Here is a 27,179-nt window from a genome sequence, read left to right as displayed (position 1 = left end):
ATGCCGGCATGTGCACCTTTTAAAATGAAACTACGGATGTGGGCCTTGAGGGACCATCTGAGCAAAAAAGTGAAATGCCATCCACCTAGGTGTTGTTTTTGTCTCAGTTCACTGTCTCAGCACTGGGATGCCTCCAGGTAGAAGTGCGTTTCATTCATTCATTGACTGGGTGCTCCCAGGAGCACCAGGGGGACACACTGGAAAGAAAGCCCTGATAGCATGGGGCCTAGTTAACGAACAGCATATGAAAAAATCGCTAATGAATGAAAAAGTAACAATCGGCCTCGGTAGAGAGGCACATTTCATTTGAGAGGGGGGGGCACTTATTTTTCCAGTTCGGACATTTCCAGAGAGCAAGAGACTTAAAAATGCACAAAGGGGAAAGGAGGAGGAAGTGAAAAGCAGAAAAAACATCACAGAGGGAGGAAGCCTGCAAGAATGAGATAAAGGGAGTGTGAGGTAGTGGGCTAAAAAGACATGAGGTGGATTCAAGACTACATAGGCTTGGCACTCAGTGCGCCATATTTTAATAGCACTGCCTTCAAGCTTCTGAGCAGAGCTCTGGGCACTGGCATAGATTTTTCTGCAAATTAAGTACCGCCCTAAAATAACGTCAAGGTGCTCGGGAGACTAGGGAGGGGAACAAAGATTCTAAGAAGGATGGTAAGGAGGGATTAAAAGTGAGGAGAAAAGCCTGTGGCGTGAGTAATGAAGACACCCATTTCAACAAATGCAAAAGTACATTTTGGGTAGTCTAACTTAACCAGTTAGCTGGTGAGTCAATAAGAAAAAAAAGAAGAGGCTGAAGCGTAACGAACGTCAGGTAGAAATAATCTGTAAAGAAATGGTGCCTGGTAGCATCAGAAATAAAGGTAGACCGTTTTCTTCCATAATTAAGAACGAGTTACAAATTTAAAAAATGTTTTTATCCTGACCTGCACATTTACATCAGCTCTTTCATTCTGTTTTACTGCAATATGAAGTTTGAACTTTAAGTACTTACACAATTTTATGAGATCTTTGAACCAACCAGATTTTAAGCAAACACTGTGCAGATAAGGTCTTTTGTTTTCATTATTTTCCATTTTCATACGTGCTTATTTCAGTTAAATCGAAGCTAATCTTGCCCTTCCCAGCTAGCTGAAATAAACACAGTAATGGCACAATAGCCTTTGGTAAAAACACAAAAAAGTATGTTAAGCCACCATGGAGCTGTAATTTTACAAATATACTGATTGATTTAACAGGGTGATTTCATTCCAGGACGTCGGATTAGAATCAATATTTTCATTAATGACAAATTGACAATGATCTGTAATGGCTTACATGTTATTGGAGTCCCCTGCACCAGAAAACTCTGAAGAAACACTTAGCAGTTCATGTTCTGTCGATATCTGGAAATGACAATTGCCACCACTTTCTTCCATCGGCTCTTCATCCTCGGGACTGATCCCTACATTTTTATGTTTTACTTGTGGTTTTCCTTTTGTATGTAGCCCACAGGCTTCGTGAATATACTGTGGTGTAAGCTGTGGCATGTCATCACAGTCCTTCACAGAGATTTGGACAATGTGACTCGGAGACACCAGTCTTATTAGATCAATCAAAAGCATTAGACCAAATCCTGTGGTAAAATAAGCAAACAGTAGTCTAAATGTAACATTGTACACGCTGAACAAGACAGACAAAGAAAGAGCAGAAAGAGGTCAGGGATTCAGTACAAGAGTGTACACAGAAGGGTAAATACAATAACATGCAAGATTGAGCACAGCAAAAAACAGATTGTAACCAAAAGTAGTACAGCATGCATAGTAGAAAATGGACAGTTATCAACATAAGAACACACCGCAAACCCTTCATGAGCCAAATCATCTATATTAAACAGGAGGGAACAAAGCCAAATATGGGCGGTTACCTGCAGGAGCTCTAGCTACATAGCAGGAATGGAACAGGACCGCAAACATTAAGAAAGCAGCTGAGAAGTATTTACCCAATCACAGCAGAAATCGGACACAAAGCCACTTTTGCTACAGAACTACGCGGGCTTACAGATCAACAAACTGATACTAACTCAAGAATAAGGGCATAGAAGTGGGAGGGGGGGGGCAATACTAGTAGGACCATAAGCTAAGCTGGAAACTGAAGGATGTACGGATATAGCAGACCAACAGGAGCATAGCAGGCAACTGACAATAACCGAAGCATGAAGGTGTTCATAGTTGGAAGTACTGTCAGTGCATAGCAAAAAACTGATAGATAATTAAGTAGGAATGGTTGCATAGCAGGAACCTAATATAGGTACGAGTGAATACAAAGAACTAAACATTTGTACAAGTAATGATTATACACAGCTGAGAATATATTAAAATGCCAATGTAATACAGTGCATAGTGGCAAACTGACAGGTACAGGTAAAGTTGGCAATATCGGTTATACAAAAGAATTAACTTAAGAACGAATACTATCTTTGAAGACATTATGAACAACAAAACTTCAACACTTACCTTTCACCCAACCCAAAGTATTGATGATAAGAGGTGCCTCTCTCTTATAGGAACCGCTGACATATTTCACTGCATCAATATATCTTTCTAAATCATTTTCACATGAAGCCTCCCCATAATAGACCATTCTTCGTGGCTCCCTCTGGTGCGTAAACGGAGGACCTAAAGAAATAATATATTTTTTGAAAGTAAAAAACTAAACAGAAAGAAAAAGTAAAATGACAAGCCTCTCAATAAGGTGGTGGAAGCAAATGATTAAGAAATCCAAGTAGTCGAGGGTCATGTTAAGCATTGCGTTAATGAGATTGTCACCATAACCAGTTGAGTCGGATCCTACATGGACACGCAGCACTAACACGTTGACTAACATACCAGTGGAGATAAAGGTCTAATATACCATAAACTATTTTTCTGAGCATACCTAGAGGTTAGATGAGGCTGCAGCATCGAAGCCTTGTAATCTCAAACCAGACTTGCATCCAAGAAAATACTGCAAATGATCACTTTCAAAGAAGCACACATTTGCTTGGCTTTCTTTTTTTACCTTACAAAGTAGATGACAGTTTAAGTACTTGGTTACAGAATTGAATCTGTAATTAGCCAGGCGTTACATCTCATCAGAATCACCTACTCAAGCATTGGGTTATTTTTTAGTTTCTTAGGTCTGAATATAGATAGCGAGTTTACCGTTTATGTTCTGGGGGAGGCTAAATCTCTAGTTGCTATTTTGCTGTGACAGCAAACAAGTTAATTTAAAGTATGTTGGGCTTATCTTATTTGTTAAAACTCAGTTAGCATTTAACTACTGCATGCGATCAACATTAATCACGTCTACACTTGTGAATCCAGCCTACGTGATTAAGTACTACAGAACAGTTACCTACTGGCTGGAAGTGAGATTCTCCCTCCAACTCTTCTCTCTCTCTCTCTCTCCCTCCCTCCCTCCCTCCTTCATTCCTTGCTGCCTTCCTCTCTCTCCGTTATGTCTAAGCCCCTGACTCCTATTGACATTCTCCACAAGCAAGATCGATCTATACATCTATAATGTATCTCTATCCCCTGATGGTTTGACTGTACCAATTCACTCCTCGCAGAATCTACGTAATGGCTGTTCGATCACTTTTACTCCCTCTCCAGACCCGCTCAACCCCAACTTAACAGACTGCCTTCCACTGTCAACAGTAACCCCTTTTCTGTGGGTTTTCTCCTCTCTCTCTTACCCCACCGCCCACCCCCTCCCCAACTTTATTGCACAGACACTCAACCGTATGGAAAGTAAACTCAATGCTATGGCTACTGAACTAACTCAGATCAGAGGAGATCTGTCCATCCTTAACACCAGGATTTGCCCCAAATTATCTGAAACACGTCTGTCTTCCTCTCGTAACCTCCCCCAACATGTGCAATGGCTGACCATACCCCTTTGCACACCAGCACTCAGGCCTCGCCGTACTGTGTGCTCCATGTCTGCTCTAAACTACCTGTGCAATTCTGATCTCCCTAAGCCTCTGCCGACAAATCACCTCCCTTACTCCTCTATCCCAATCATTGTGGGCATCAACCGAATCCCTACTACTCCCTCCTCACCTACACCTCCTGCACAAATCACAATCATAAACTCCCTTAAACCTGCAAAGGATAATCCTAATCCCTTCTCTTGCATGCTTGTTAACTTCATGCTCCTGAGATTTCAGAAACCATCCTTAGTGAGGCTATTGACATTGCCTTCCTTACTGAAACTTGGCTCAATGACCACTCAACAGCTATTCTAGATCTACTCACTCCCCCTCCCCCCCCCCCCCGGCTACTACATCATTTGACAAGACAGACCCAACAGAAAAGGGGGTGGACTTACTTTAATCCTTAAAATGGGAGTTGCAACTCTCCCTTCTGAAGAACTCTGTTCATGTGGCGTTGAACTCGCAGTTGAAAGCTCTCCCCCGATTGGACTACGTAACATCTACCACCTTCCGGGTGAGTCCCTCTTTGCTGAAGAATTATGTGACTTCACTCACTTCTCCCTTTAAGCCTCTAAAAATCTGTTTTAAGGAGATTTTGATAGCCAGAAACCGGTCCTAGGATGCTCGATTCCGGTCCAGGGAAGACATGGCTTGGCAGTTAGGTCTGGACTGTTCCCATAAGGCACAGGGTCAAGACTGATTTGCATATGGCCATGTCTGAACTGGGTTGGTGTGGTGAGCCAAATAACGATGGATTAAACCCAGATCTGTGACTGGGGGTGAATGTTTTGCCATTGTGCAACATTCCGTCCATCAATTGTTTTTGCATTTGTCACCCCGAGTGAGACGGGTATGCTCAGATGCGAGTCCCGTGCTCTCCATGCCACTGGAATTGCGCTTTCCTGGCTGATAGCCGGAAACCGGTCCTAGGATGCTTGCTTCCGGTCCAGGGAAGACATGGCTTGGCAGTTCGGGTTGGTCTGTTCCCATGAGGCAGAGGGTCAAGACTGATTTGCATATGGCCATGTCTGAACTGGGGGGGTGAGCAAAATAACGATGGATTAAACCCAGATCTGTGACTGGGGGTAAATGTTTTGCCATTGTGCAACATTCCGTCCATCAATTGTTGTTTATGCAACTCAAGGGAGGGGCAGTCTTCAAACCAATGTAGTCCCAGCTCCTTCAAATCCTGTTCAAGCATAGTAACAGTAGCTTGCTCTCACATACTTTCCTGAGTATTGCGGGGATGCGGGGACCATTAAGTCCCCACTGTCCTAGAAAAATGAGCAGCGGCATCTGCAATTGTGTTCCAATCTCTCTCAATTACAGGGAAGGAGTGAACTGTGTATCCGTCTCTACAGCCTTCCACTTCACTGTCACTGAAGAGAGGAAAGATACAGGGAAGTAACGATCTGCAGAGACAGATACATCCTTCTTTAATGGGGTGCATTACGTTACAGTAGTTTTATGCAGTACAATGCCCATTGTTCCCATTGGATCTTTAGTGCGGTTTTGAGTTTAAGGGTCTGGTGGGGAGTTGGCCAAAAACTACTAGTGGAGATTAGGTCTTGTGACTCTCCACCTCGACCCATATTTTAGTGTTCAGATCCCTACCTTAAACTGTGATGTGGGACCCAGAGAGTGACTGCTCCTATTAGTCGGAAGTACATTTCTTGCTTCTACTATTTGAGACTTTGTAGGTGTAGTGTGGTATTTGCTCACATGCTTGATGTGCTAACTATCCTCTTTCTCTGGCATTTTAAGGGTGTGGGTTACCAGCTCAAAGCCTCTATAGGTAATGAGGGTGTGTGAGCCTGACCAGGTCACTTACCACCAACCCATGCAAGCATGTAGAGATTGCCATTTATTGATATATTGCCACTGGAGTCAGGAGTGTAAGTTGGTATCTTAACATTTTTGATGGTAGTCTTTATGGTGATGTGTTTTTATGACTAGGTTCTTTCATTAGAGTGTGATAGGGACCTTAAAGGTGCATTGGCATTTATCTGTAGAGGAGCCAACAGAAACTTTAAGGTGAAGCTATCATCAAAATTTAAAATGAAATAAAATTGCATATATCTTAAACGAAGTGTGAACCTAAAGTTGAATTACAACAGTTAAAATGGATGTATTTTTAGAATATATAGAATAATAAACATTTTTTAAAAAAAATCTAAATTCACCTGCAGGGACAGTTATGATTGTTTTGCAATTACACTTGTAGAGACCCCAATAACGCTGGGATTTGAACTTTAATGTGGTGAAAACTAACATAAAGCAAAAGGAGAACTTCTAAACAGTGAACAAACAATACCAAAGCAACTGTTAGGATAATATGCTGTACTGTAGTGAGACTTCAAAAAGAAATTCCTATAACTTACATTTGTACTTGGTACACCACGGAGCTGGCATGAAGTTAATCTAAAGTAAATAGACTGCTATAACAATCACTCAAAGCATCAAATATCAAGGAACTTTATGATGGGAGCCTATCTAGATTTTGGTAAATTTTCCCCGAAAACCTATGAAACACCATTGGATGATTGAGCTATCTGATCTTTAACATGTAAGTAACCAACTAAATTATAGAATGCAAAAAAAAAAAACCACAAGTAAAATCTTCAGTCTCTGACAGAGCCCATCCCACATGTAAAGAGCTGTTTAATGTGTTAAACAGAGTTCCCGTCAGTTTGATTATGATGAGCTGAAGGCTAATGCTTAAGAGAATTGTGAAGCATCCCTTTCAACACTCAATTATTCTCCGCATAAAAAGTATTTTTTGGTTAAAAAGGTGAATCCTGCAGGCATTGACAATACACTATTGGAGCGCAAAGAAGAAAATAATTTGCATGCAAGCTTGAAGCAATATAATCTGCGTACTCAGTGCATTCATTTTAAGAGGGTGTACTAGGTATACGTACCAAGGAGGGGCTCTGTTATGTCGAGAAGTGATACGCACCCGGGAGGTGTGAACTCTGTTTGACCAACATCGCACTCCAAATATTCAACACATGGAATCCTTAAAAAAAGTTTTTAAAAAAACAAAATATGATGAAAGTTGGCATCTTGAATTCCACCTTTGGTCAGGTTTAAAGACCTGAAACTCAAATGTTCAACAGTAACACTACATCTTGCTGAAGTGTTCTGAACACATTACAATTCACTTTATTCTACGTGCATACTAGACTATACTAGATTGAGACTAAATATACATTTCTACTTTTAATCCCACTCCACCCTCCAGTGCCTTACACAGTCAACCTAAATACCAATAAGTGGCCAGAATTATGCTTGCAACTGCTTCCCTTATATAGGAACAGGCAGAATATACCACAACTGCGTGGAAATGATCCCCTGAAACGGACAGTAATGAAGGAACGGTGGTCTCTGCTGAAGCCAAAACCTTTAGGTGAACTAACACTGCTGAGTCAAGTCACTTTTACTTCTACTTTAATAATGTTTAGGTAGGGAAATAGTACCTACATTGTGCTTTCAGTACGTGCATGCGAGAAATTAGTTATTGGTTGGTGGGGGGGAGAAACTCTTTTCAAACAACAACCACATTCCGTGTCAGGGTGAACCGCAAAAGTTACTAAATTAACTTGTGCTAAATCCTCTGGAAACTTGGCAAAAAAAACTGTCAGGCTTCATTTGAGGATAAGTGTAAAGTATTTATGCAGTACACCAACATTAATAAAGTGAAAAAACAAAAGAAAAATCCCCCAAAACAACAAAAATCCAATCAGTAGAACCAAAGATATGCACTTTCAAAGTCTTTTGAAAAAAAGAGTGCCAACTACTAACTGAGATATTACAGCTACAATGGTTCGGGAAAATGAACAATAAGCTATTAAAAATGTATATGCACGGAAACAAAAAAATACAAAAAAAAAACTAAACCGCTAAACAGGAAATCTTAAAGGGGTACCCAATACAGAAAACGAGAATGGATACAAAAACATTTTCACTAAAAACAGCAGATTTATAAAAACAATTAAAGAATACATAAAAGGTGCTCACACAGTTACACAATGAACCATCACTAAAAACATGGTTTGCAGTGTAACCAAGAAAACAATGGCAGAGGGAGACAAAACTTAGAAAAAATAAGTCCAACAAATAACAAGAACAAAAAAGCAATCAAGGCTTCCTCATGAATATATATGCCAAAGACAGGCGTCAACAGCGTTTCGACCTATAATGTTTACAAGGTCATCATCAGGATAGGGGATTTTTTTTTTAAAGAGCAACCAATTGAAGTAATTTGTGTAAACTGAGTTAAACGCACTCAGAAAAAATACAAAAGGACCTCATAGAAACAGAATCAGAAGTCCGGACAAAAAAATGATCAGCACATATCTCAATTATAGTGCCAATGTCCGGTCCAGTACAGCTTTCAAATCCGAGCCATTCACAGATCAGAGCACATAGCACCCAAATACGCCTGGATTAATCAGACCAGCCTACATATCACTCCCCGTCAACTATTAACTGAGGGTATCTGGTTGCACGGACAGGAACAAAGTCACAAGTTCAAGCAGACTGTGATGGGGCAAAGGCAGCACACCGGAACAGTTTTCCCCGCTTAGGTTTGTATCTTATGTCTTTACTGTGTGGTCTGCGTGGTGTAGCGAGACCTTACGTTGTTTGGAGTCCGTTCCGATAAAGGGGTGCAGTGAGGCTTTGCGCCACTCGGAGTCGGTTCTGATGAAGCGGTTAGCAGTGCAGCAAGGCTTTGTGTCACTCGGCGCTCCGTGTCTGTTCAAATAAATCCTGCAGTTGTGTGCTGAGGTTTTACAGGACTTCGCACTGGTTTTGGTGGCACCTTCAGTTAGGCCAAGAAGAGTTCTGTCTGATGCCAGTCAAGGGCCCAGGACCTTGGGAAGCACCTCTGAAGAATGAGGAACTCACTCCAGCAGAAGCCAGCAGGGCTAATGCAGGTCATTTGTATGTCAAGTGCAGCAGGTCAGCGGGGTAGTTGCAAGGGAGACCTCTGGAGCTTGTTATGTCCCTGTAGCTCAGAACAGGAGGTCGGCCAGCTGACCTTTGCAGTGACTCAGGTAGCCTGGGATGAAGGAAGCAGGTCCAGTCTTCCTTCTCAGAGCAGGGCAGGCGTCAAGCAGCAAGGAAGCCCTTCTGTTGTGTCACCAGGTTCACCGTGGGTCTCAGGGTCCAATATTTTATTTATGTTATTGGAGAAACCTCTAGATTCCCCCCCACCCCCTTCCACACCTGGTTCTTAAACTTACTTCCTTCCCATGCCCAGGGCCCACGATGTCTGAAGTGACAAATCTAGGGTGAAATCCTTTGGGAGTGCAGGAGGCAGCCCTATTGAAATGCAAGTGTGGTAGGTGACAGCCCTCCACCGCCCATTCTGCCAATGCCCAGTCGCCCTTTGTGACACTGTTTGGGAGGAATACAATAAGAAAATGCCAACTTTATAGAAGTGTAATTTTCAGAATTGGGACTTAAATTCTGACTTTACAGTTAAAGGGTTTTTTTTCAATTACAATTCATTGGAGTGCAAATATGACATTCCCACCAGCTCATTAGCAACATCGATCACTTATTAAATGTAATAATGTAACCCAATGCTATTCTATGGGAGAGGTAGGCATTACAGAAGTGAAAAATGAATGTAGGAGTCTTCCACTATCAAGACATGTAAAACTTAAAAGTACATGGCATGTCCAACTTTTTAAATGCAAGCACCCTGCCTTATGGGCTGTTTAGCGCCTACCATATGGGTGGTCTATACGTTTTAAAAAGTAAGCTTTGGGGCTGGCAAAAGGTTTATTTTCAAAACAAGTGGTAGAATGCACACCTTGTTGTACTCTAATTTTACTGACTCCTCAAGGCAATTATGGCATGCAGACTAGTTTCGGGCTCTGCCCCAAATGGCACGGATGTATAATATACAGAATATGTGGCACATCCTCATACGCCAACCAGAAGTCGGATAGCCTTTTGTACAAGAATTTACTTTACAATAATCCAATTTAGTTTAGTTTTAGGGAAACCAAGTAGAATATGCAGGTTTCCTTTTTAGGTCTCGCTGGTGATGCAGCGCGAAAGCGCTGTCGCCAGCGAGATCTATTGTGATTGACTTGCCTGCCAAGTGGTACAGACCGGGGCACGCGCCTATTAGGGTCTGTGGACGCGCTTTTCAAGACGCCCTTGCTCCTCAAGTATCATTATTCGCGCTTGCTTCTAAAGTTTCACTTTCATTTTTTTAATACGATGCGAACGCGCGCTGCAAACGCACGCTTCGTTGTGTTTCATTTTTGGCGGAGCCCTCAGCGGGTAATCCAGTAGGTGCTGGGTGGGTTTGTGGGTTGATTCCGCTGGCTACTCACCACTTCAGTAGACAGCGAGCTTGCCCTACGCTGTTGCCGGTCTTGTGCTTTAATCCGACTCCCGACCGCAGCCTCACTTCATGCCTCTCAATCTCGCCCCACGCCACTGCCCGCTCCCTGGCCACACACCGAGCAAGATGTCTCCGCTCCTCGCCGCCCTTCTCTCGCGGGCCACGAGTTCACCCAAAGCTGTAATAAAGGGCCAGGAGTCTCGTACCTGGTGGCGCGCTCCTGCCCCCACCGCAGTTATTTTACGGGCCGGTAGAAACCAGTAACACCAGGACACATCTTCAGCACCAGTCCCTAAGCAGCACTCTGTCTGTGGGCCATTGACCTACATGGATTTTTAGGCCTGGCTTGATGGTGCAACTGTGACCTGACCATGTAACCTACACCAAAGGTATTCTGCAGTCCTTTGCTTCACACAAATGAATATCCATGCCCATGTGTTTGTCTCGCAAATCATTTGAAAGGGGGTAGCATGTCATCATTTCACACCATCATGAAAGAAACGGAGATACCTCTAGCAGAACAGCCGTGTAACTTGAAACGTTGAGCTCTCCTCCGTGCATCTCACCAGAGAAAAGGCTGTCCTTTCATGGTTTCAAACAGTGACACAAGAATATAAGCTTGCTCTAACAGAGCCGCGATCTCTTTTCTCCGCATATCACCCAAGAAAAGGCTGGCATATCATTGAGCTTTCTTGAGGGTCTCCAGCTAAACAGCCTTTCTAGCAGACACGGTCATATCCCCTCTGCGGAAATCAGAGAAGACGCAGCATTTTGTCATTTCAAAGAGTCATGCGGGTATCTTCCTTTCCAATGTCAGTGCAGCCATTTAATACAGAGTACAACTCTCCTCTCCTCACATCTTCGGAGAAGGGATGGCATTTCGTCATGTAAACAGTCCTGTGGTAGCTGAGCAGCTTGACAAGGTCTCCTCAACACTTCCGAATTTCATCAAAGGATAACTAATGAGCATCTCTGTGGGCACTGGGCACGCAATAAAAATTGGCTCCCTTGTGGTCCCTTTAGGAGGACACAAGACTGAGCTGTCATGCTGGAATTAGAAACCTCAGACAGCAGAGCTACGTGACCATTAGAGGAAACAGTAGCTTCAAACAATGTTTGCTCACTCGGGTTTTGTTATGACACTGATAGGAGTCATTTTACTCTGTATATTGGAAGAGTGCAACTGTAGCTTCAGAGCGCTCATGTGTGCATTCAGTCCTTGCATACGTCCACAGCACCCCATATCTCCACAGATCACTAAGTTGGATTTATTTTGCATTTTTATACACTGCGGACATTACCCAAAGGTGTTACAGGTTTTAGAATAGAACACATTTCATTACAAGAGATACAACGTTACAAACATCATTACAACAAGCATTTGCAATGCAATAGGTCTCGCATTAGGAAAGTTTGATCTATTGGTCTTGTAAATGACAATTATGTGTTGGTTTTAAAAATAGCTAAATTAATGTCATTTACAATGCCAATAGTTATAACTTTTGCAAATGTGACACCTATAGCATTTGTAATGCAACATGTTTTGTATTTACGTGACTTAGATGTATTGATATTACAAATAACAATGGCTTTTAATTTTTTTAAATAATTAATACTTAAATAAAAGTGATTGTAATTTATAATGGCAATAGCTTAAACTTTTGTAAATAACTTTTGTGAAGATTATGTTCAGTGTATTTTATTGTGACGAAAATCCAAGAACAGAAGTGAAATATTAACATCTTTTTGTGACATTTGTAATAAAGCTTGAAACATTGAGAGAACATATTTGAACCAGTTGTTGTTGAATGGTAGCACAGATTGATGCTGTGATGGCGCGAAGTGATGCTGTGATGGCGCGAAGTGATGTTGTGGTGGCGACGAGTGATGCAGTGGCGTTCAGTGATGCTGTGGTAGCGCATAGTGATGTCGTGGTGCCCATTAGTGAGTGATGCTGTGGAGGCCCAAAGTGATGCTGTGGTGTTCCAGAGTGATGCTGTGGTGGCGCCAGAGTGATGCTGTGGTGGCGCCAGAGTGATGCTGATGTGGTGGCGCCAGAGTGATGATGATGTGGTGGCGCCAGAGTGATGATGATGTGGTGGCGCCAGAGTGATGATGATGTGGTGGCGCCAGAGTGATGATGATGTGGTGGCGCCAGAGTGATGATGATGTGGTGGCGCCAGAGTGATGATGATGTGGTGGCGCCAGAGTGATGATGATGTGGTGGCGCCAGAGTGATGATGATGTGGTGGCGCCAGAGTGATGATGATGTGGTGGCGCCAGAGTGATGATGATGTGGTGGCGCCAGAGTGATGATGATGATGTGGTGGCGCCAGAGTGATGATGATGATGTGGTGGCGCCAGAGTGATGATGATGATGATGTGGTGGCGCCAGAGTGATGATGATGATGATGTGGTGGCGCCAGAGTGATGATGATGATGATGTGGTGGCGCCAGAGTGATGATGATGATGATGTGGTGGCGCCAGAGTGATGATGATGATGATGTGGTGGCGCCAGAGTGATGATGATGATGATGTGGTGGCGCCAGAGTGATGATGATGATGATGATGTGGTGGCGCCAGAGTGATGATGATGATGATGCGGTGGCGCCAGAGTGATGATGATGATGATGTGGTGGCGCCAGAGTGATGATGATGATGTGGTGGCGCCAGAGTGATGATGATGATGATGATGTGGTGGCGCCAGAGTGATGATGATGTGGTGGCGCCAGAGTGATGATGATGTGGTGGCGCCAGAGTGATGATGATGTGGTGGCGCCAGAGTGATGATGATGTGGTGGCGCCAGAGTGATGATGATGTGGTGGCGCCAGAGTGATGATGATGTGGTGGCGCCAGAGTGATGATGATGATGTGGTGGCGCCAGAGTGATGATGATGTGGTGGCGCCAGAGTGATGATGATGTGGTGGCGCCAGAGTGATGATGATGTGGTGGCGCCAGAGTGATGATGATGTGGTGGCGCCAGAGTGATGATGATGTGGTGGCGCCAGAGTGATGATGATGATGTGGTGGCGCCGAGTGATGATGTGGTGGTGGCGCCGAGTGATGATGTGGTGGTGGCGCCTAGTGATGATGTGGTGGTGGCGCCTAGTGATGATGTGGTGGTGGCGCCTAGTGATGATGTGGTGGTGGTGCCGAGTGATGATGTGGTGGTGGTGCCGAGTGATGATGTGGTGGTGGTGCCGAGTGATGATGTTGAGGTTCTGTGAATTCTGAACCATGGGTTCCATTTTGTGTATGGCAGCCATTTTGTGGTTGCCCTCACATAGGCCATGATTGTGGCTGAAACTAGTCTTTTGAGGACATGTACACCTTAGCTCGAGTTCATGCTGACTCCTGTTTGACCTGCGTGAACTGACCCTGTTGCCTGAAGCTGACCTTGTTAAACCAGTTCCTGCCCTTTAGCTGATCAAGATTGAGGATCAAAGCACAGGACATTGTAGAGTTTGGTATGCACACACACACACACCCCTTATCCTGCTTCTTGTCTGTTTTCTGTTCCGTCTTTTATGGTCTGATTATGATATGGGTTGTGGTCCTTTTATTATGGGTGTGTCCGGCTTGTCTAAAGAAGAATGTTGGGTTTGTTCAATGATTGATTATGGTCCGGACAACTGTAAAATGGGTTTGTCGTTTGGCAGACCTTGCATGTCCATGTTAGGCATTTTTTGCATGCTTGCAAAAGCTAGGACTGCCCCTTACTTGTATGCTGAAGTTTGTAACCCTAAGCATATAAAAGGCCTCTGTTTTCTGTATTCCTCAGACTACCTCATTCAGTTGCTACGGCTTCTGTGTGACGTGGCCTCACTTATTAAATTTAATAAAGAGGTCTTTTCATATTTTCAGGGTCTGTGCCAAGTTCTTTTTTCTATTAGTAAGTATTCCCTGAGAATGAAGACTACATTTCTTCAATGTGGTGGCGATGAGTGGTGCTGGGGTGGCGATGAGTGGTGCTGGGGTGGCGATGAGTGGTGCTGGGGTGGCGATGAGTGGTGCTGGGGTGGCGATGAGTGGTGCTGGGGTGGCGATGAGTGGTGCTGGGGTGGCGATGAGTGGTGCTGGGGTGGCGATGAGTGGTGCTGGGGTGGCGCTGAGTGGTGCTGGGGTGGCGCTGAGTGGTGCTGGGGTGGCGCTGAGTGATGCTGTGGTGGCGCTGTGGTGGCGCTGTGGTGGTGCTGTGGTGGTGCTGTGGTGGTGCTGAGTGATGCTGTGGTGGTGCTGAGTGATGCTGTGGTGGTGCTGAGTGATGCTGTGGTGGTGCTGAGTGATGCTGTGGTGGTGCTGAGTGATGCTGTGGTGGTGCTTAAGAAGGAAGGGGTATGCAGTGAGCTGGAGTATGGCGATCGAAGCAGGCAGAGCGAGGGCTAGGAGGGTGCAATGAGGGTTGGACAGGGACAGAAAGGACTAAAGCGGGTGCAGTTAGAGCTGAGGCGTGCCAGTGCAGAGATCTGTCTAGAGGTCGCAGTGAAGGATTCAGGGAGTTCTGAGGGGAGTGTGTTGCAGCGAGAGGCTTACTGAGTGCTGGAGAGTGAGCGTTGTTGCAGTGAGCACTGTAGTGACCGCTGGTAGTGGTAGGTGTCACAGTGAGGGTTTTATGAGTGGTGGAGTGGGAGCGTGTTGCAGGAAGGGTTGTAGTGAGTTGCGGAGTGGGAGTGTCATGCAGTGAGTGGTTTAGTGAGTGCAGGAGGCTGAGTGTTGCAGCGAGGGGTTAGAGAGTGCTGGAGCGGCAGGGTGTTGCAGTGATTGTTTTAGTGAGCACAGGTGTGGGAGTCTGGTGCAGTGAGGGTTGTAATGAGTGAAATTGCGTTTTAGTGAGGGTTCTAGTGTATGCTGGGTTCTAGTGTATGCTGGAGTGGGAGGATGTTGCAGTGAGGGTTGTAGTGAGGACTTGAGTGAAAGTGTGCTGCAGTGAGGGAGTTAGTGAGTGGTAGGGCGTTGCAGCGAGGGCTCTAGAGAATGCTGGAGTGGGAGGATGTTGCAGTGAGGGCTGTGGTGAGGACTTGAGAGGGAGTGTGCTGCAGTGAGGGAGTTAGTGAGTGGTGGAGTGGTAGGGCGTCGCAGTGAGGCGGTAGAGAGTACTGGCGAGTTAGTGAGTCATAGTGAGGGCGTGATTGTGGCCTGACTTGACCACGAACGGTTGCACTCGAGCCTTGTTGCATTCAGTAATGTTCACTACATAACCAGGTAAAACTTTGGTGCGAAATTGTTTGTTGCTGTTTTTCTATAAAGCACCTTTCACCCCCCAAAATGGCAATACAAATATTGCAGTCTGTAAATAGATCTGGAGGTGTGTCCCGATAGCACTCAATCTCCACAGATTTAAGTAACAAAGCCAGTGACAATGGGACGTAGGCTCTCGTCCAAGCATAGCTGCAATGATAAAGGGGGGGGGGGGAGCTAATCGGATGGAGACTAACGTGAAAAGCAACGGAGAAGGAAGGAGGGGAAGGCGAGAAGGGGGAAGCTAATAGGATGGAGACTAACGTGAAAAGCAACGGAGAAGGAAGGAGGGGGGCGAGAAGGGTGGGAAGCTAATAGGATGGAGACTAACGTGAAAAGCAACGGAGTAGGAAGGAGGGGGAGGCGGGGGGGAAGCTAATAGGATGGAGACTAACGTGAAAAGCAACGGAGTAGGAAGGAGGGGGAGGCGGGGGGGAAGCTAATAGGATGGAGACTAACGTGAAAAGCAATGGAGTAGGAAGGAGGGGGAGGCAGGAGGGGGGGAAGCTAATAGGATGGAGACTAACGTGAAAAGCAACGGAGAAGGAAGGAGGGGAGGCGAGAAGGGGGAAGCTAATAGGATGGAGACTAACGTGAAAAGCAACGAGAAGGAAGGAGGGGGGGCTATAAGGGAACAAGCTAATAGGATGGAGACTAACCTGACAAAGCAACAGAGAAGGAAGGAGGGGGAGGCGAGAACGGTGAAGCTAATAGGATGGAGACTAACGTTAAAAGCAACGGAGTAGGAAGGAGGGGGAGGCAGGAGGGGGGAAGCTAATCGGATGGAGACTAACGGGAAAAGCAACGGAGAAGGAAGGAGGGGGAGGCGGGAAGCTAATTGGATGGAGACTAACGTGAAAAACAAGAAAGTGGAGTGAGAGTGTGCTGCAGTGAGGGAGTTAGTGAGTGGTGGAGTGGTAGGGCGTTGCAGTGACGCGGTAGAGAGTACTGGCGAGTTAGTGAGACATAGTGAGGGCGTGACCGAGGCCTGACTTGACCACGATCGGTTGCACTCAAGCCTTGTTGCATTCAGTAATGTTCACTGCATAACCAGGTAAAACTTTGGGGCGAAATTTGTTTGTTGCTGTTTTTCTATAAAGCACCTTTCACCCCCCCAAATGCCAATACAAATATTGCAGTCTGTAAATAGATCTGGAAGCGTGTCCCGATAGCACTCAATCTCCACAGATTTAAGTAACAAAGCCAGTGACAATGGGACGTAGGCTCTCATCCAAGATTAGCAGCAATGATAAAGGGGGGGGGGAGCTAATCGGATGGAGACTAACATGAAAAGCAACGGAGTAGGTAGGAGGGGGAGGCGGGAAGCTAATCGGATGGAGACTAACGGGAAAAGCAACAAAGAAGGAAGGAGTGGGAGGCGAGAAGGGGGAAGCTAATCGGATGGAGACTAACCTGACAAAGCAACGGAGTAGGAAGGAGAGGGAGGCGGGAGGGGGGGAAGCTAATCGGATGGAGACTAACGTGAAAAGCAACGGAGAAGGAAGGAGGGGGAGGCGGGAAGCTAATCGGAGACTAACGTGAAAAACAAGGAAAAAAATAAATGTGAGCGGCCGTGAAGCAGCGGGCGGGGCAGCAGAACCCTTTGATGTAGCTCACGGCCTGGCGGCCGTGAAAGTGCAATCAATTAGGGGGGAGGAGAAGTGAGGCCAGCGCGCACTGCGCACGCTGGGGAAGCCTGTGGGAGGGAGGCTGATGGCTTTGATGTGGGGAAATGCGCGTGCTTGTGTTCACGTGAACGGTTTGAAATCCGCCCGATGGTTTGAGAACTTATTTCGCCCACTAAAATTCTCCCCTTTCCATTCCTGTGGAATGGGATAGGCTCGACCTAAAAAGCATAAAGTGGGGGGTAGAAACATAGGGTTATCAACTCGTTTCTAGGCGCTTCTCTGCAGAACTATCGCCCTCCCTCTGTCCATCTATCTATCGCCCTCCCTCTGTCCATCTATCTATCGCCCTCCCTCTGTCCATCTATCGCCCTCCCTCCATCTATCTATCTATCGCACTCACTCTATCGCATCACCACAGCATCACTCAGGGGCACCACAGCATCACTCAGGGGCACCACAGCATCACTCAGGGGCACCACAGCATCACTCAGGGGCACCACAGCATCACTCAGGGGCACCACAGCATCACTCAGGGGCACCACAGCATCACTCAGGGGCACCACAGCATCACTCTGCGCTACCACAGCATCACTGAACGTCACAGCATCACTCATCGCCACCACAACAGAACTATCGCCCTCCCTCTGTCCATCTATCTATCGCCCTCCCTCTGTCCATCTATCTATCGCCCTCCCTCTGTCCATCTATCGCCCTCCCTCTATCCATCTATCGCCCTCCCTCTATCCATCTATCGCCCTCCCTCCCTCTATCCATCTATCGCCCTCCCTCCCTCTATCTATCTATCGCCCTCCCTCTATCTATCTATCTATCGCCCTCCCTCTATCTATCTATCTATCGCCCTCCCTCTATCTATCTATCTATCGCCCTCCCTCTATCTATCTATCTATGCACTCACTCTATCGCATCACCACAGCATCACTCAGGAGGCACCACAGCATCACTCAGGGGCACCACAGCATCACTCAGGGGCACCACAGCATCACTCAGGGGCACCACAGCATCACTCAGGGGCACCACAGCATCACTCAGGGGCACCACAGCATCACTCAGGGGCACCACAGCATCACTCAGGGGCACCACAGCATCACTCAGGGGCACCACAGCATCACTCAGGGGCACCACAGCATCACTCAGGGGCACCACAGCATCACTCAGGGGCACCACAGCATCACTCTGCGCTACCACAGCATCACTGAACGTCACAGCATCACTCATCGCCACCACAACATCATGCAGTGCTACCACAGCATCAATCTGTGCAGCCATTCAACAACAACTGGTTCAAATATGTTCTCTCAATGTTTCAAGCTTTATTACAAATGTCACAAAAAGATGTTAATATTTCACTTCTGTTCTTGGACTTTCGTCACAATAAAATACACTGAACATAATCTTCACAAGAGTTATTTACACAAGTTTAAGCTATTGCCATTATAAATTACAATAACTTTTATGCAAGTATTAATTATTTAAAAAAATTAAAAGCCATTGTTATTTGTAATATCAATACATCTAAGTCACGTAAATACAACACATATTGGGAACTTACTTGAAGCCGTGAGGAAAACGGCCAGCGAACCTTGCGCCTGCGCCAGCGCCAGCGCCCCTGCAACCACTCCTGTACCGCCGTGAGGGAAACGGCCATCATCGCCACCGCCACAGCGAGGACGCCGCACGGGCCGGGACTCCACTTCCCAGGTGCCCCGGCGGGTGCAGGCGCGGGAGTGACGCCACAGGAGCGCCCGGAGGCGCGATAAAGCACGGAACGCCCCTCGCACCCGCGAGTTGCGCGCGGGAGCACCCGTGCGAAGCCCGGGCAAAGGGCGGGCCCTCTAAGGCCCTCAGAGGTCAACAGTGGTCGGGCGGGCCACCCATCTAACGCCCCCCCCTTCAAAGGTGAGCAGTTTTAGTTGGCTAGTTGGCTGTTAAAATGGCCAAACGTAACGGTTCTTGCAAAACTATAGACCCAGTCACCCAGGTCGCTGAAACCTCTGCATCCCTCATTACGTCCTTTGAGACATTATTAGACACTGCATTCAATGAGATTGCCGAAACTGAGAGGAGGCTCTCCATGGGTTCACTTACCTCTATCCAACTAACTGCAACAGGCAGTTTAAGTGGTAACATGCATATATTTCCTGAAGTTATCGTGGAAAAACAACAATCTGCTGTTAATCTGCCAATTGTCCTTGAGGACGAAAACACTATTACGCATACAGTCCCTGCCGTAGCTCCGGACCCTACCCCTCCATCATCAACCACTGAGGTCACTGGGAATACAGGAGCTAAGCGGAAAAGGGGAATAGTAAAACTACCATATAACAAAAGGAAGCAGCCCCCTAGGAGTGTTAATCAACCAACACCACAAAGTATGTGGAGCAGGGGGAAGAAACAAACAAAATACAGTATCCGTGCAGGCCCAACCACCTCTGGATGATGTCGTTATTATAAATAATGATGGTCTAAATTCAATGACTATTTCCACCCAGACTGATTTTCCCAATGCAAATAGTCGCCACTCTAAATCAGAGGGGAATCTCATCGAGACCATTGCGGATACAATTTTTAAGCAACTCGAAGGTCAAATGATCAAACAATTTAATAATATTTTTAAGAGACTTGACAGACTGGAAACTTTAATCAAAAATGATGATGCCAAAAGAAAAGGCACAGTGTGCCTGGATAAATTAAGAGGTGAACGTCTGCTAAAAGACCTGGAATCTACTACCCGTGCGCTCACTAGCGGCGATCACACAAAAAATGGCAATCCGCCTACAGTAAATAGGGTTAAGGAATTACAAGTTGCAAATGGTCCGCTAACGACTGTACCATCTGTGACGATCACAAACACAAGGGAAAGTAATCCCCCTGACTCTTTAAGTAAACCTTCCTTGCCCTCCACTGTTACTAGTGCACCTAAGATTAATTATAAATGTAACTCCGTTATAGGCACAACAACGCAGATGGTTTCTTCAAATTCCAGCCAGCGCCACAATAAGACCCCACATGAAGACACTAGGCCTTTTAAACATCAAGGCCCTGCCTTACATCTTCCACCTGAGGCGTGTCCTTATGTCTTAGTTCTGGCTGGCATTCCACCCCTCAGGGAAGGGCAAGGAGAGTCGTGGGTTCAATTGCACAATAAATGTATTGATTGGCTAACCAAGCACAAGGGGGTCGGCTACGACGTTTCCAAAGAAATCATATCCACACGCCGAGTAACTTGGGTTGGTCCTCTTTTCAAAAACATTAACGAGGACTGTATCATAGTCAATTTCAGGAACCATGGTACTGCGAAATATCTGTTAAACAAGAACTTTGGTCATCATGGCCCATCCACTGTGGTGACCCCCTTACCGCTAAATTATTTTTATCGCCCTCCACACAGAATGATGCAGCCTCCACCTGTACTTCCATTACATAACAGGTTCTCAATACTCCATGATTTGGGTACATTGGATTGACTGCCTCCCACTACTGAAGAACCTGTCTCTGTGTGTCCGGCTCTTGATCATACAGTGGTAACATTATCTGAGGTACCCCCGCTAACACCCGAAACTTTTCTGCTTGAAACATCATGCGAACCACAGGGGCAAACTACAACAGTACTCTCCCTAGGAACTGACCAGGACCCTTGCTTGAGGCCCGATAAAAATCTGTCAATCCTCAGTTGGAACATTGCTGGCCTGAAGGCTAAGTCGGAAATCACATCTTGGAAGGACTGGGTCATTTGTCATGACGTACTAATGTTCCAAGAAACCTGGTGTACCGATGATCTGCTACTTGAGGGGTACAGCTGCCATAACAGGACTGTCTTGGCCCTCCCTTTAGGTCGTCCTAGCGGGGGCCTCTCTATTTGGGTTAAAATATTGGCAGAAGTTAAAATCGATACACTCCAAACCAATTGCCCAAGTTTCATGGCATTGGCATACATTAAAAGGACAAGGCTATGTTTGATCAACTTCTACAATAACGACTTTTTGTCCCAACCTAATCGTAATTTTATTCTTTTATTTGAGTTTATTGATGAAATTATGGATGGACAGAAATATGGGAAATTCGACGGTATTTGTATAGGAGGGGATTTCAATGCACACTTACACTTTAGAAACCCCCCCTGTAGAAGAGGTATAGAACTTTTAAATCTCCTTGCAACCAGAGAACTTGTAAATTGCATGGAGCATGCTGGTACGGAAACCAGCACTGCCCCGTTTCCCACCTTTATTGGTCATGGTAGTGGTACTACGATTGATTATGTATTTGTTTCACCCCCTGTCGCTAATGTTTTAACGAAGGCGGAGGTTGTGTGTAAAGCATATAGTGACCACTTCCCTATTGTAATTCACCTACTACTTCCGAGGGGTAAGTGCCCACAAAATGAAATAGGTGCAAGAAACTTGGAAGTTTCAACTGACAAATTGAGGGTAATTTGGAGGGGTGTGAACAACCGGGGAATCCTGGCAAAAGTTATTAAAAAACATCCAGCCTTGATTGACACCTGCCTCACCATCGATGACCACGGGGGTAATATAATCACATCATTTAGTGAACTCTGCTCTGTAATAAAAAGTGAGATCTCCAGACCTGTTTCAAGGAAATCTGAGGAAACACCTAGATGGTTTGATGCCTCTTGCTCTAAGGCAAATAGGAAGTTAAGGGCTGCTCTAAAAACTGAACCCAGGGATATTCCCCAAATAAGGTTACTCAGAGCAGAGTATAAATCTACCCTAAGTAATAGAACTAATGAACTGGTTAAGACCCACTGGGATTCCTTGGCACGCTCGGCCGAATTGAAAGACACTACTGGGTTTTGGAGGGAGGTAAAGAACCTAAGATCCATAGGCTCGAACTTAACGGCAATTAATTGTAACATCACCGGATCTACATGGGTTGAACATTTTGCTAAAATTTATGCCACACCGGACAACCCCGCTTTAACCTCCCTCCCCTTAAGCCCCCTTAACATCTCTGTGTCTGAGGTCGAGGATGCTATAGCTGAAAGCGCAGGAAACAAAGCGCCTGGCCCCGATGGGCTCTCAATTGATCAGTTAAAGTGTGAACTTAACTTTTGAGCCCCATTGCTATGTAATGTTTTTAATAATTTAACGAATGAACAAATTCCAGAAACATGGACATGTAGCACTATCGTGCCCATTTTTAAAAAAGGCGACAGGCTGGATCCCGGGTGCTACCGCCCCATATCGTTAATCGATAATACTTTGAAAGTTTTGGGGAGGGTTATTTTTAAAAGGATCAAAACCTGGGCGGACGAGAGTAAGATTTTACATCCTAGCCAGCTTGGTTTTCGTAGCAATGTTGGCACGGTGGAACAATGTTTAAACTTGAGTTTGATTATGGCAAAATACAACATTGCTAAAAAATCCCCTCTATATTTTGGTTTTATGGACTAAGTTCAGCATTTGATTTTGTTAATCGTTCCCGTCTATGGTCCACCCTTCTTAATTATGGTTTGGATGATTATTTGGTCCACTTTTTAGCTTTACTACATAGTGACCTAAGAGCTCGTGTGCGCATTAATCAATCTGGCGAAGTCTCTGACGACATTAGCATTGGCAGGGGGGGTCAGACAGGGGTGCGTGCTGGCCCCCCTCCTCTTTATTCTCTATATTAACAATTTGAGCTCCTCGCTGAGTACTTTATCAAAAGATGTACCCTATGTGAATGGAGTTCCTATACCCACCCTCCTTTACGCTGATGATGCGGTCCTAATGGGCCGCACACCAAAGGCACTCCGTATTTTAATCTCAGGCTTTGTCCATTTTATGGCAGACCTAGGCCTGACCGCTAATTTTAAAAAATCTCTAATTATGAGCTGTGGACCCAAAAAATATAAAATTGCTGAGATTAAATCAGGGTCTAATGTTTTGAAAAGTACTTGCACTTTTCCCTATCTGGGGTTGCTATTCTCAAATACTGGTTCGTGGCAACCACATGTTTCTTATGCTAGGAATAAGTTGGGTAAAGCTATAAACTGTGTCACCTCTTTGAGACAACCCAACCACGCTGATGTGATTACACCACTAGTAAAGATTTATCAAACCCAATGCATCCCAACTGGTACTTATGGCGCCGAGGTTTGGGGTTATAAAACTGTATCCATATCCAAACCGAAGAAAATAGGTTCTGTCGGAAGGTGCTGGGTGGGGTTATCTGTTCCCCTCACTATATATGCCATAATGAATTAAACATCTCATATATAGAAGATTTTGTAAGATCAAGACCAGCACTCTTCTGGCTAAAAACATGGATTAACCCGGCTGCCACTTTGACTCGTGATATAATCTTGGACTGCTTAAAATGTGACAGGGCACACTGTATACCATGGTTAAAAGCTGTAAAAGAATGCCTTGACAGCGTAGGACATGGTCATTTGTTTACTTCACCCAGTTTAATAAATCGTTCCCACAAGACTATTATTCATAGGGCATTGTATCATCTGTATAGAGAAGAGCGGGAAAGGAAAAACCTGTTAAAATGTACCGTTATAAAATACATGGGCTATTCTGAACCTCAAATTAAACATCCAGGCCCCCCACACAGGTATTTACGTTTACACCTTGGCAGATGGAATAGGAGCTTACTGTTTCGCTTTCGTGATGGGAGCATAGTAAATTTACTAAACTTCCCTTTGGGTTACAACAAACATTTAGAAACTCTGTATTGCCCTTGCAACCCAAATACGAAACAGAGCCTTATGCACTTTTTGTTTTTCTGCGGTTTTTATAAAACTTTCTCCGCTCACTATTTAATGCCCTACTGTAGAAATTATAAGCTGACTTGCTTTAGAAAAGCACTGAGGACCTTTTTATTACTGGGATCAGATGAAGTAATATTCAGAGTGAGCTGCTTTCTTAAAGCTGCCGTTCGATCACGAGCCACTTTATATATTGATGTATAACATCCACACACTGTACTTTTTATGCACTTTATAAACTCTTTTTTGCACATTTGGCACTTTTTGCTTCTTTGCACATTACTGACGAGGACCCATTAACGTTGCTGCTATTATTCATCCTTTTTAACTCGGTTTTTTAGAAAACATTAATTGTATATAATGCGGTTTTTAAAAAGGAGGGACATTCTGTGTGTTACTGTGAAATTGATCGATTGGTTTATGTCTATTTCCCAGCTGTCATATTATTATTGTACTGTATTGTTTTGAAACTGTACTTACTTGCACTTTTATGGATGTTTTTATTCCGAATAAAGATCTTTTGACTTGACTTGACAACACATATTGCATTACAAATGCTGTAGGTGTCACATTTGCGAAAGTTAAAACTATTGGCATGATAAATGACAAAGCTATTAATTTCGCTATTTTCAAATCCAACACAAAAATAAAAAATGTGTCATTTACAATACCAATAGCTCAAACTTTCCTAATGCGAGACCTATTGCATTGCAAATGCTTGTTAACATTTCAGTTACCCCTGATGAAGGGCTGTAGAGCCCAAAATGCACTGGGTGAAAGAGTTTGAGGCAGTCCAGAATGAACTTTGAATTCCTACGTTCCACAGATAAGGACTGGATGGACACGTCTGTGGCATTTGAAAAAGTGTGGAATTATATAGTCTTAGAGAATAAACATGGAGTATTGGAGGATTACTGTAAAGAAGATTCTTCTTCAAAAGGCTGTGCGACATAGTTGCCGCTTGAGCACCACATATTCTGAAAAGGTTTATTATGCCAGGTCCAAGTGGCAGTTTAAAACTGCACATGCTGTAATGGCAGGCTTTAGACATGTTTTAAAGGGCTACTTAAGTAGGCGGCACAATAAGTGCTGCAGGCATACTAGTGGTATTTAATTTACAGGCCCTGGGTATATGTGGTATCACTTTATTAGGGCCTTATAAGTAAACTAAATATGCCATACAGGTGTAGGTCAATTTTAAAAATTTTTAAGGAGAGAGCACAAGCACTTTAGCAATGTTTAACAGTAGTAAAGTGCACAGTCTTAAAAGCCAACAAAAAATAGATCCGAGGCGAAGGCAAAACGTTTGGGGGTGACCCTGCAAAGAGGGCCAAGTTTAATATGTAAAAACAAAAAGAAGTCTGTGAAAAAAGCTTCACACAATTGCCACTCTTCACTAACAGCAAGGGGCACCAACAGTCTCAGTCCAGGTCATTTTTTTCTGACACGCAAGATTTGAGTACTGATACGTCCTTATGGAGATGTTTGTACGGGTGTTGAAGGAAGCAAAGCCAAAAGTGATGTAAGCACAATTAAAGTACTTTAAAGCGTGAGGCAGTTATTCAAACTTAGACACTGGCAAAATGGGGCAACCAGGATCAAATAAATTTACTTGGACTTCACAAATGACTGCACAGTTTACGGATTTACAATGGTGGGAATGAACGAATTAAGGCTTTTTTTTTTTTAAGTGAAGAGAATGTCTACCCAGGACTAGTGAGGAAGCACAGTTGAGACAGTTCTTTGAGAAAAATAAACAACTTCTACGAGGAAAATAAACAACTTATACGAGGAAAATAAACAACTTATTTACCTTTTGTAACAATCTTTCTGGTGGATATTCCATCTACCTGCAGTTCCCTCACATCCTGAATCTTCTACAGCACTAGTCAGACTCAAACTTGAATTAGCTCTACTGCCAGATATACAATTGTGACATTGGAGACACACATACTTCAGCAATCGGTATTAGAACAAGGATTCCTGAAAGTAATAAATGTGTTGTACTGCTAAACAGAAATTTGTGACAGTGGCAGTCGGTGTCCCTCAACAGTGGAGTGGTGGAGACTGAGAGCCAAACATCTAAGACAGTAGAGAACAAAGGAGTTGTGAAAGCAATAAATGGGTGTTTAAGTACAGCTTACCAAAAATCGCCTACTGAGCGTCTCTGCTGGCGGTCAGTGCTATCGCCATCTCGGTATGCTTTTGAGAATATTATGTGGCAAACAGCAGACTGAATGCGAGCGACATGTTGTAATGGTATGGTACGTGATAAAGTAACTGAAAATCCTCTGTGTATACGAAAATTAGTGAAAATATAATCAAATATGCGTGAATAGTGTGTTGAAGTTAAACCAGTGAGAAAAAACGTGTGGATGGTGTTTTGAAGTGAAATACATCGAGTGTATATGATTGTATTTCTTTTCCTGCCCGCGTTCATACTATGTGTGCAAACTTTAAAAATAAAAGCAAACACAGAAAAAGTGCTGTGCATGCAAAACCTTTAAAAAATTGTTCCACAAAGGCGGATGGAAACAGTACTTTGACAGCGGTTAAACTGATAAGAGAAGCCGGCAAGGAACACAGGAACAAGCATTGGTAAATGCAGGAAACAGTATGCTACAGCCAATAGACATGGAGGAAAACAAAGCGCCAAGCACAGGAACCTATTAAAAGCAGGGAAAGCAAGTGGGCGGGTTGGAAGTCCCTTTTAATATTATATTTATATTAGATACAATATATTTCAGAAGCACAACGCAAGCGACACCTAAAATGGACAGTGCCAATGAAAAAGAAAGAAAAACAGAAGACAAAATAAAATAAAAGAGATAGGAAGGAAAGGAAAAAAACTGATAAGCCACTAAAAGGGGTGATAAACGGAGAAAAAAGTGTGAGAAAAGAAGGACAGGAATAAAAACAAAACAATAGAGCAAGTCTGAGAAATAAAATAGAAGAAAGGAAGCAATTGAGAAAAAAAAGAATAAAATGAATATTTGAAAGGAGGGTAGGTTGCAGGGTCTTGCACTGTCTGCTTCGTATCTCCCAGAACTCAACACACACGTTTAAAGTGCTGACTTCACAGGCAGGCAGCTGTCAATTAGCGAGACTTCAGGCAATTATGTGCGAGCTACTCGGAAGCAACCTCAAGGCTACTTGCAATTGACCTGTTGAAGACCCCTGGTTCAGACAGTACAGCCTTACCTCCTCCTGGGTAATTAGGGGAAATTGTCACAGGCTCAAATT

At 44.5% G+C, this 27,179-nt stretch overlaps 1 protein-coding gene across 3 annotated transcripts in view; it reads right to left on the bottom strand.

Annotated features, from left to right (window-relative positions):
* Positions 1-27,179, bottom strand: part of NOL9 (nucleolar protein 9) — a 160,876-nt gene that overhangs the window by 100,428 nt on the left and 33,269 nt on the right. For all 3 annotated transcript variants that reach the window (XM_078642549.1, XM_078642547.1, XM_078642548.1), the window contains 3 exons: positions 6,886-6,983; positions 2,505-2,666; positions 1,327-1,624 (listed from right to left, as the gene is read on the bottom strand). In XM_078642549.1, coding sequence (XP_078498675.1) covers positions 1,327-1,624; positions 2,505-2,666; positions 6,886-6,983 — 558 coding nt within the window. The remainder of the gene's footprint in view (positions 1-1,326; positions 1,625-2,504; positions 2,667-6,885; positions 6,984-27,179) is intronic.

The sequence above is a fragment of the Lissotriton helveticus genome, chromosome 5_1, assembly GCF_964261635.1.
Source record: "Lissotriton helveticus chromosome 5_1, aLisHel1.1, whole genome shotgun sequence".
Taxonomy (NCBI): Eukaryota; Metazoa; Chordata; class Amphibia; order Caudata; family Salamandridae; genus Lissotriton; species Lissotriton helveticus.
This window is presented reverse-complemented; position numbering and strand designations above follow the sequence as displayed.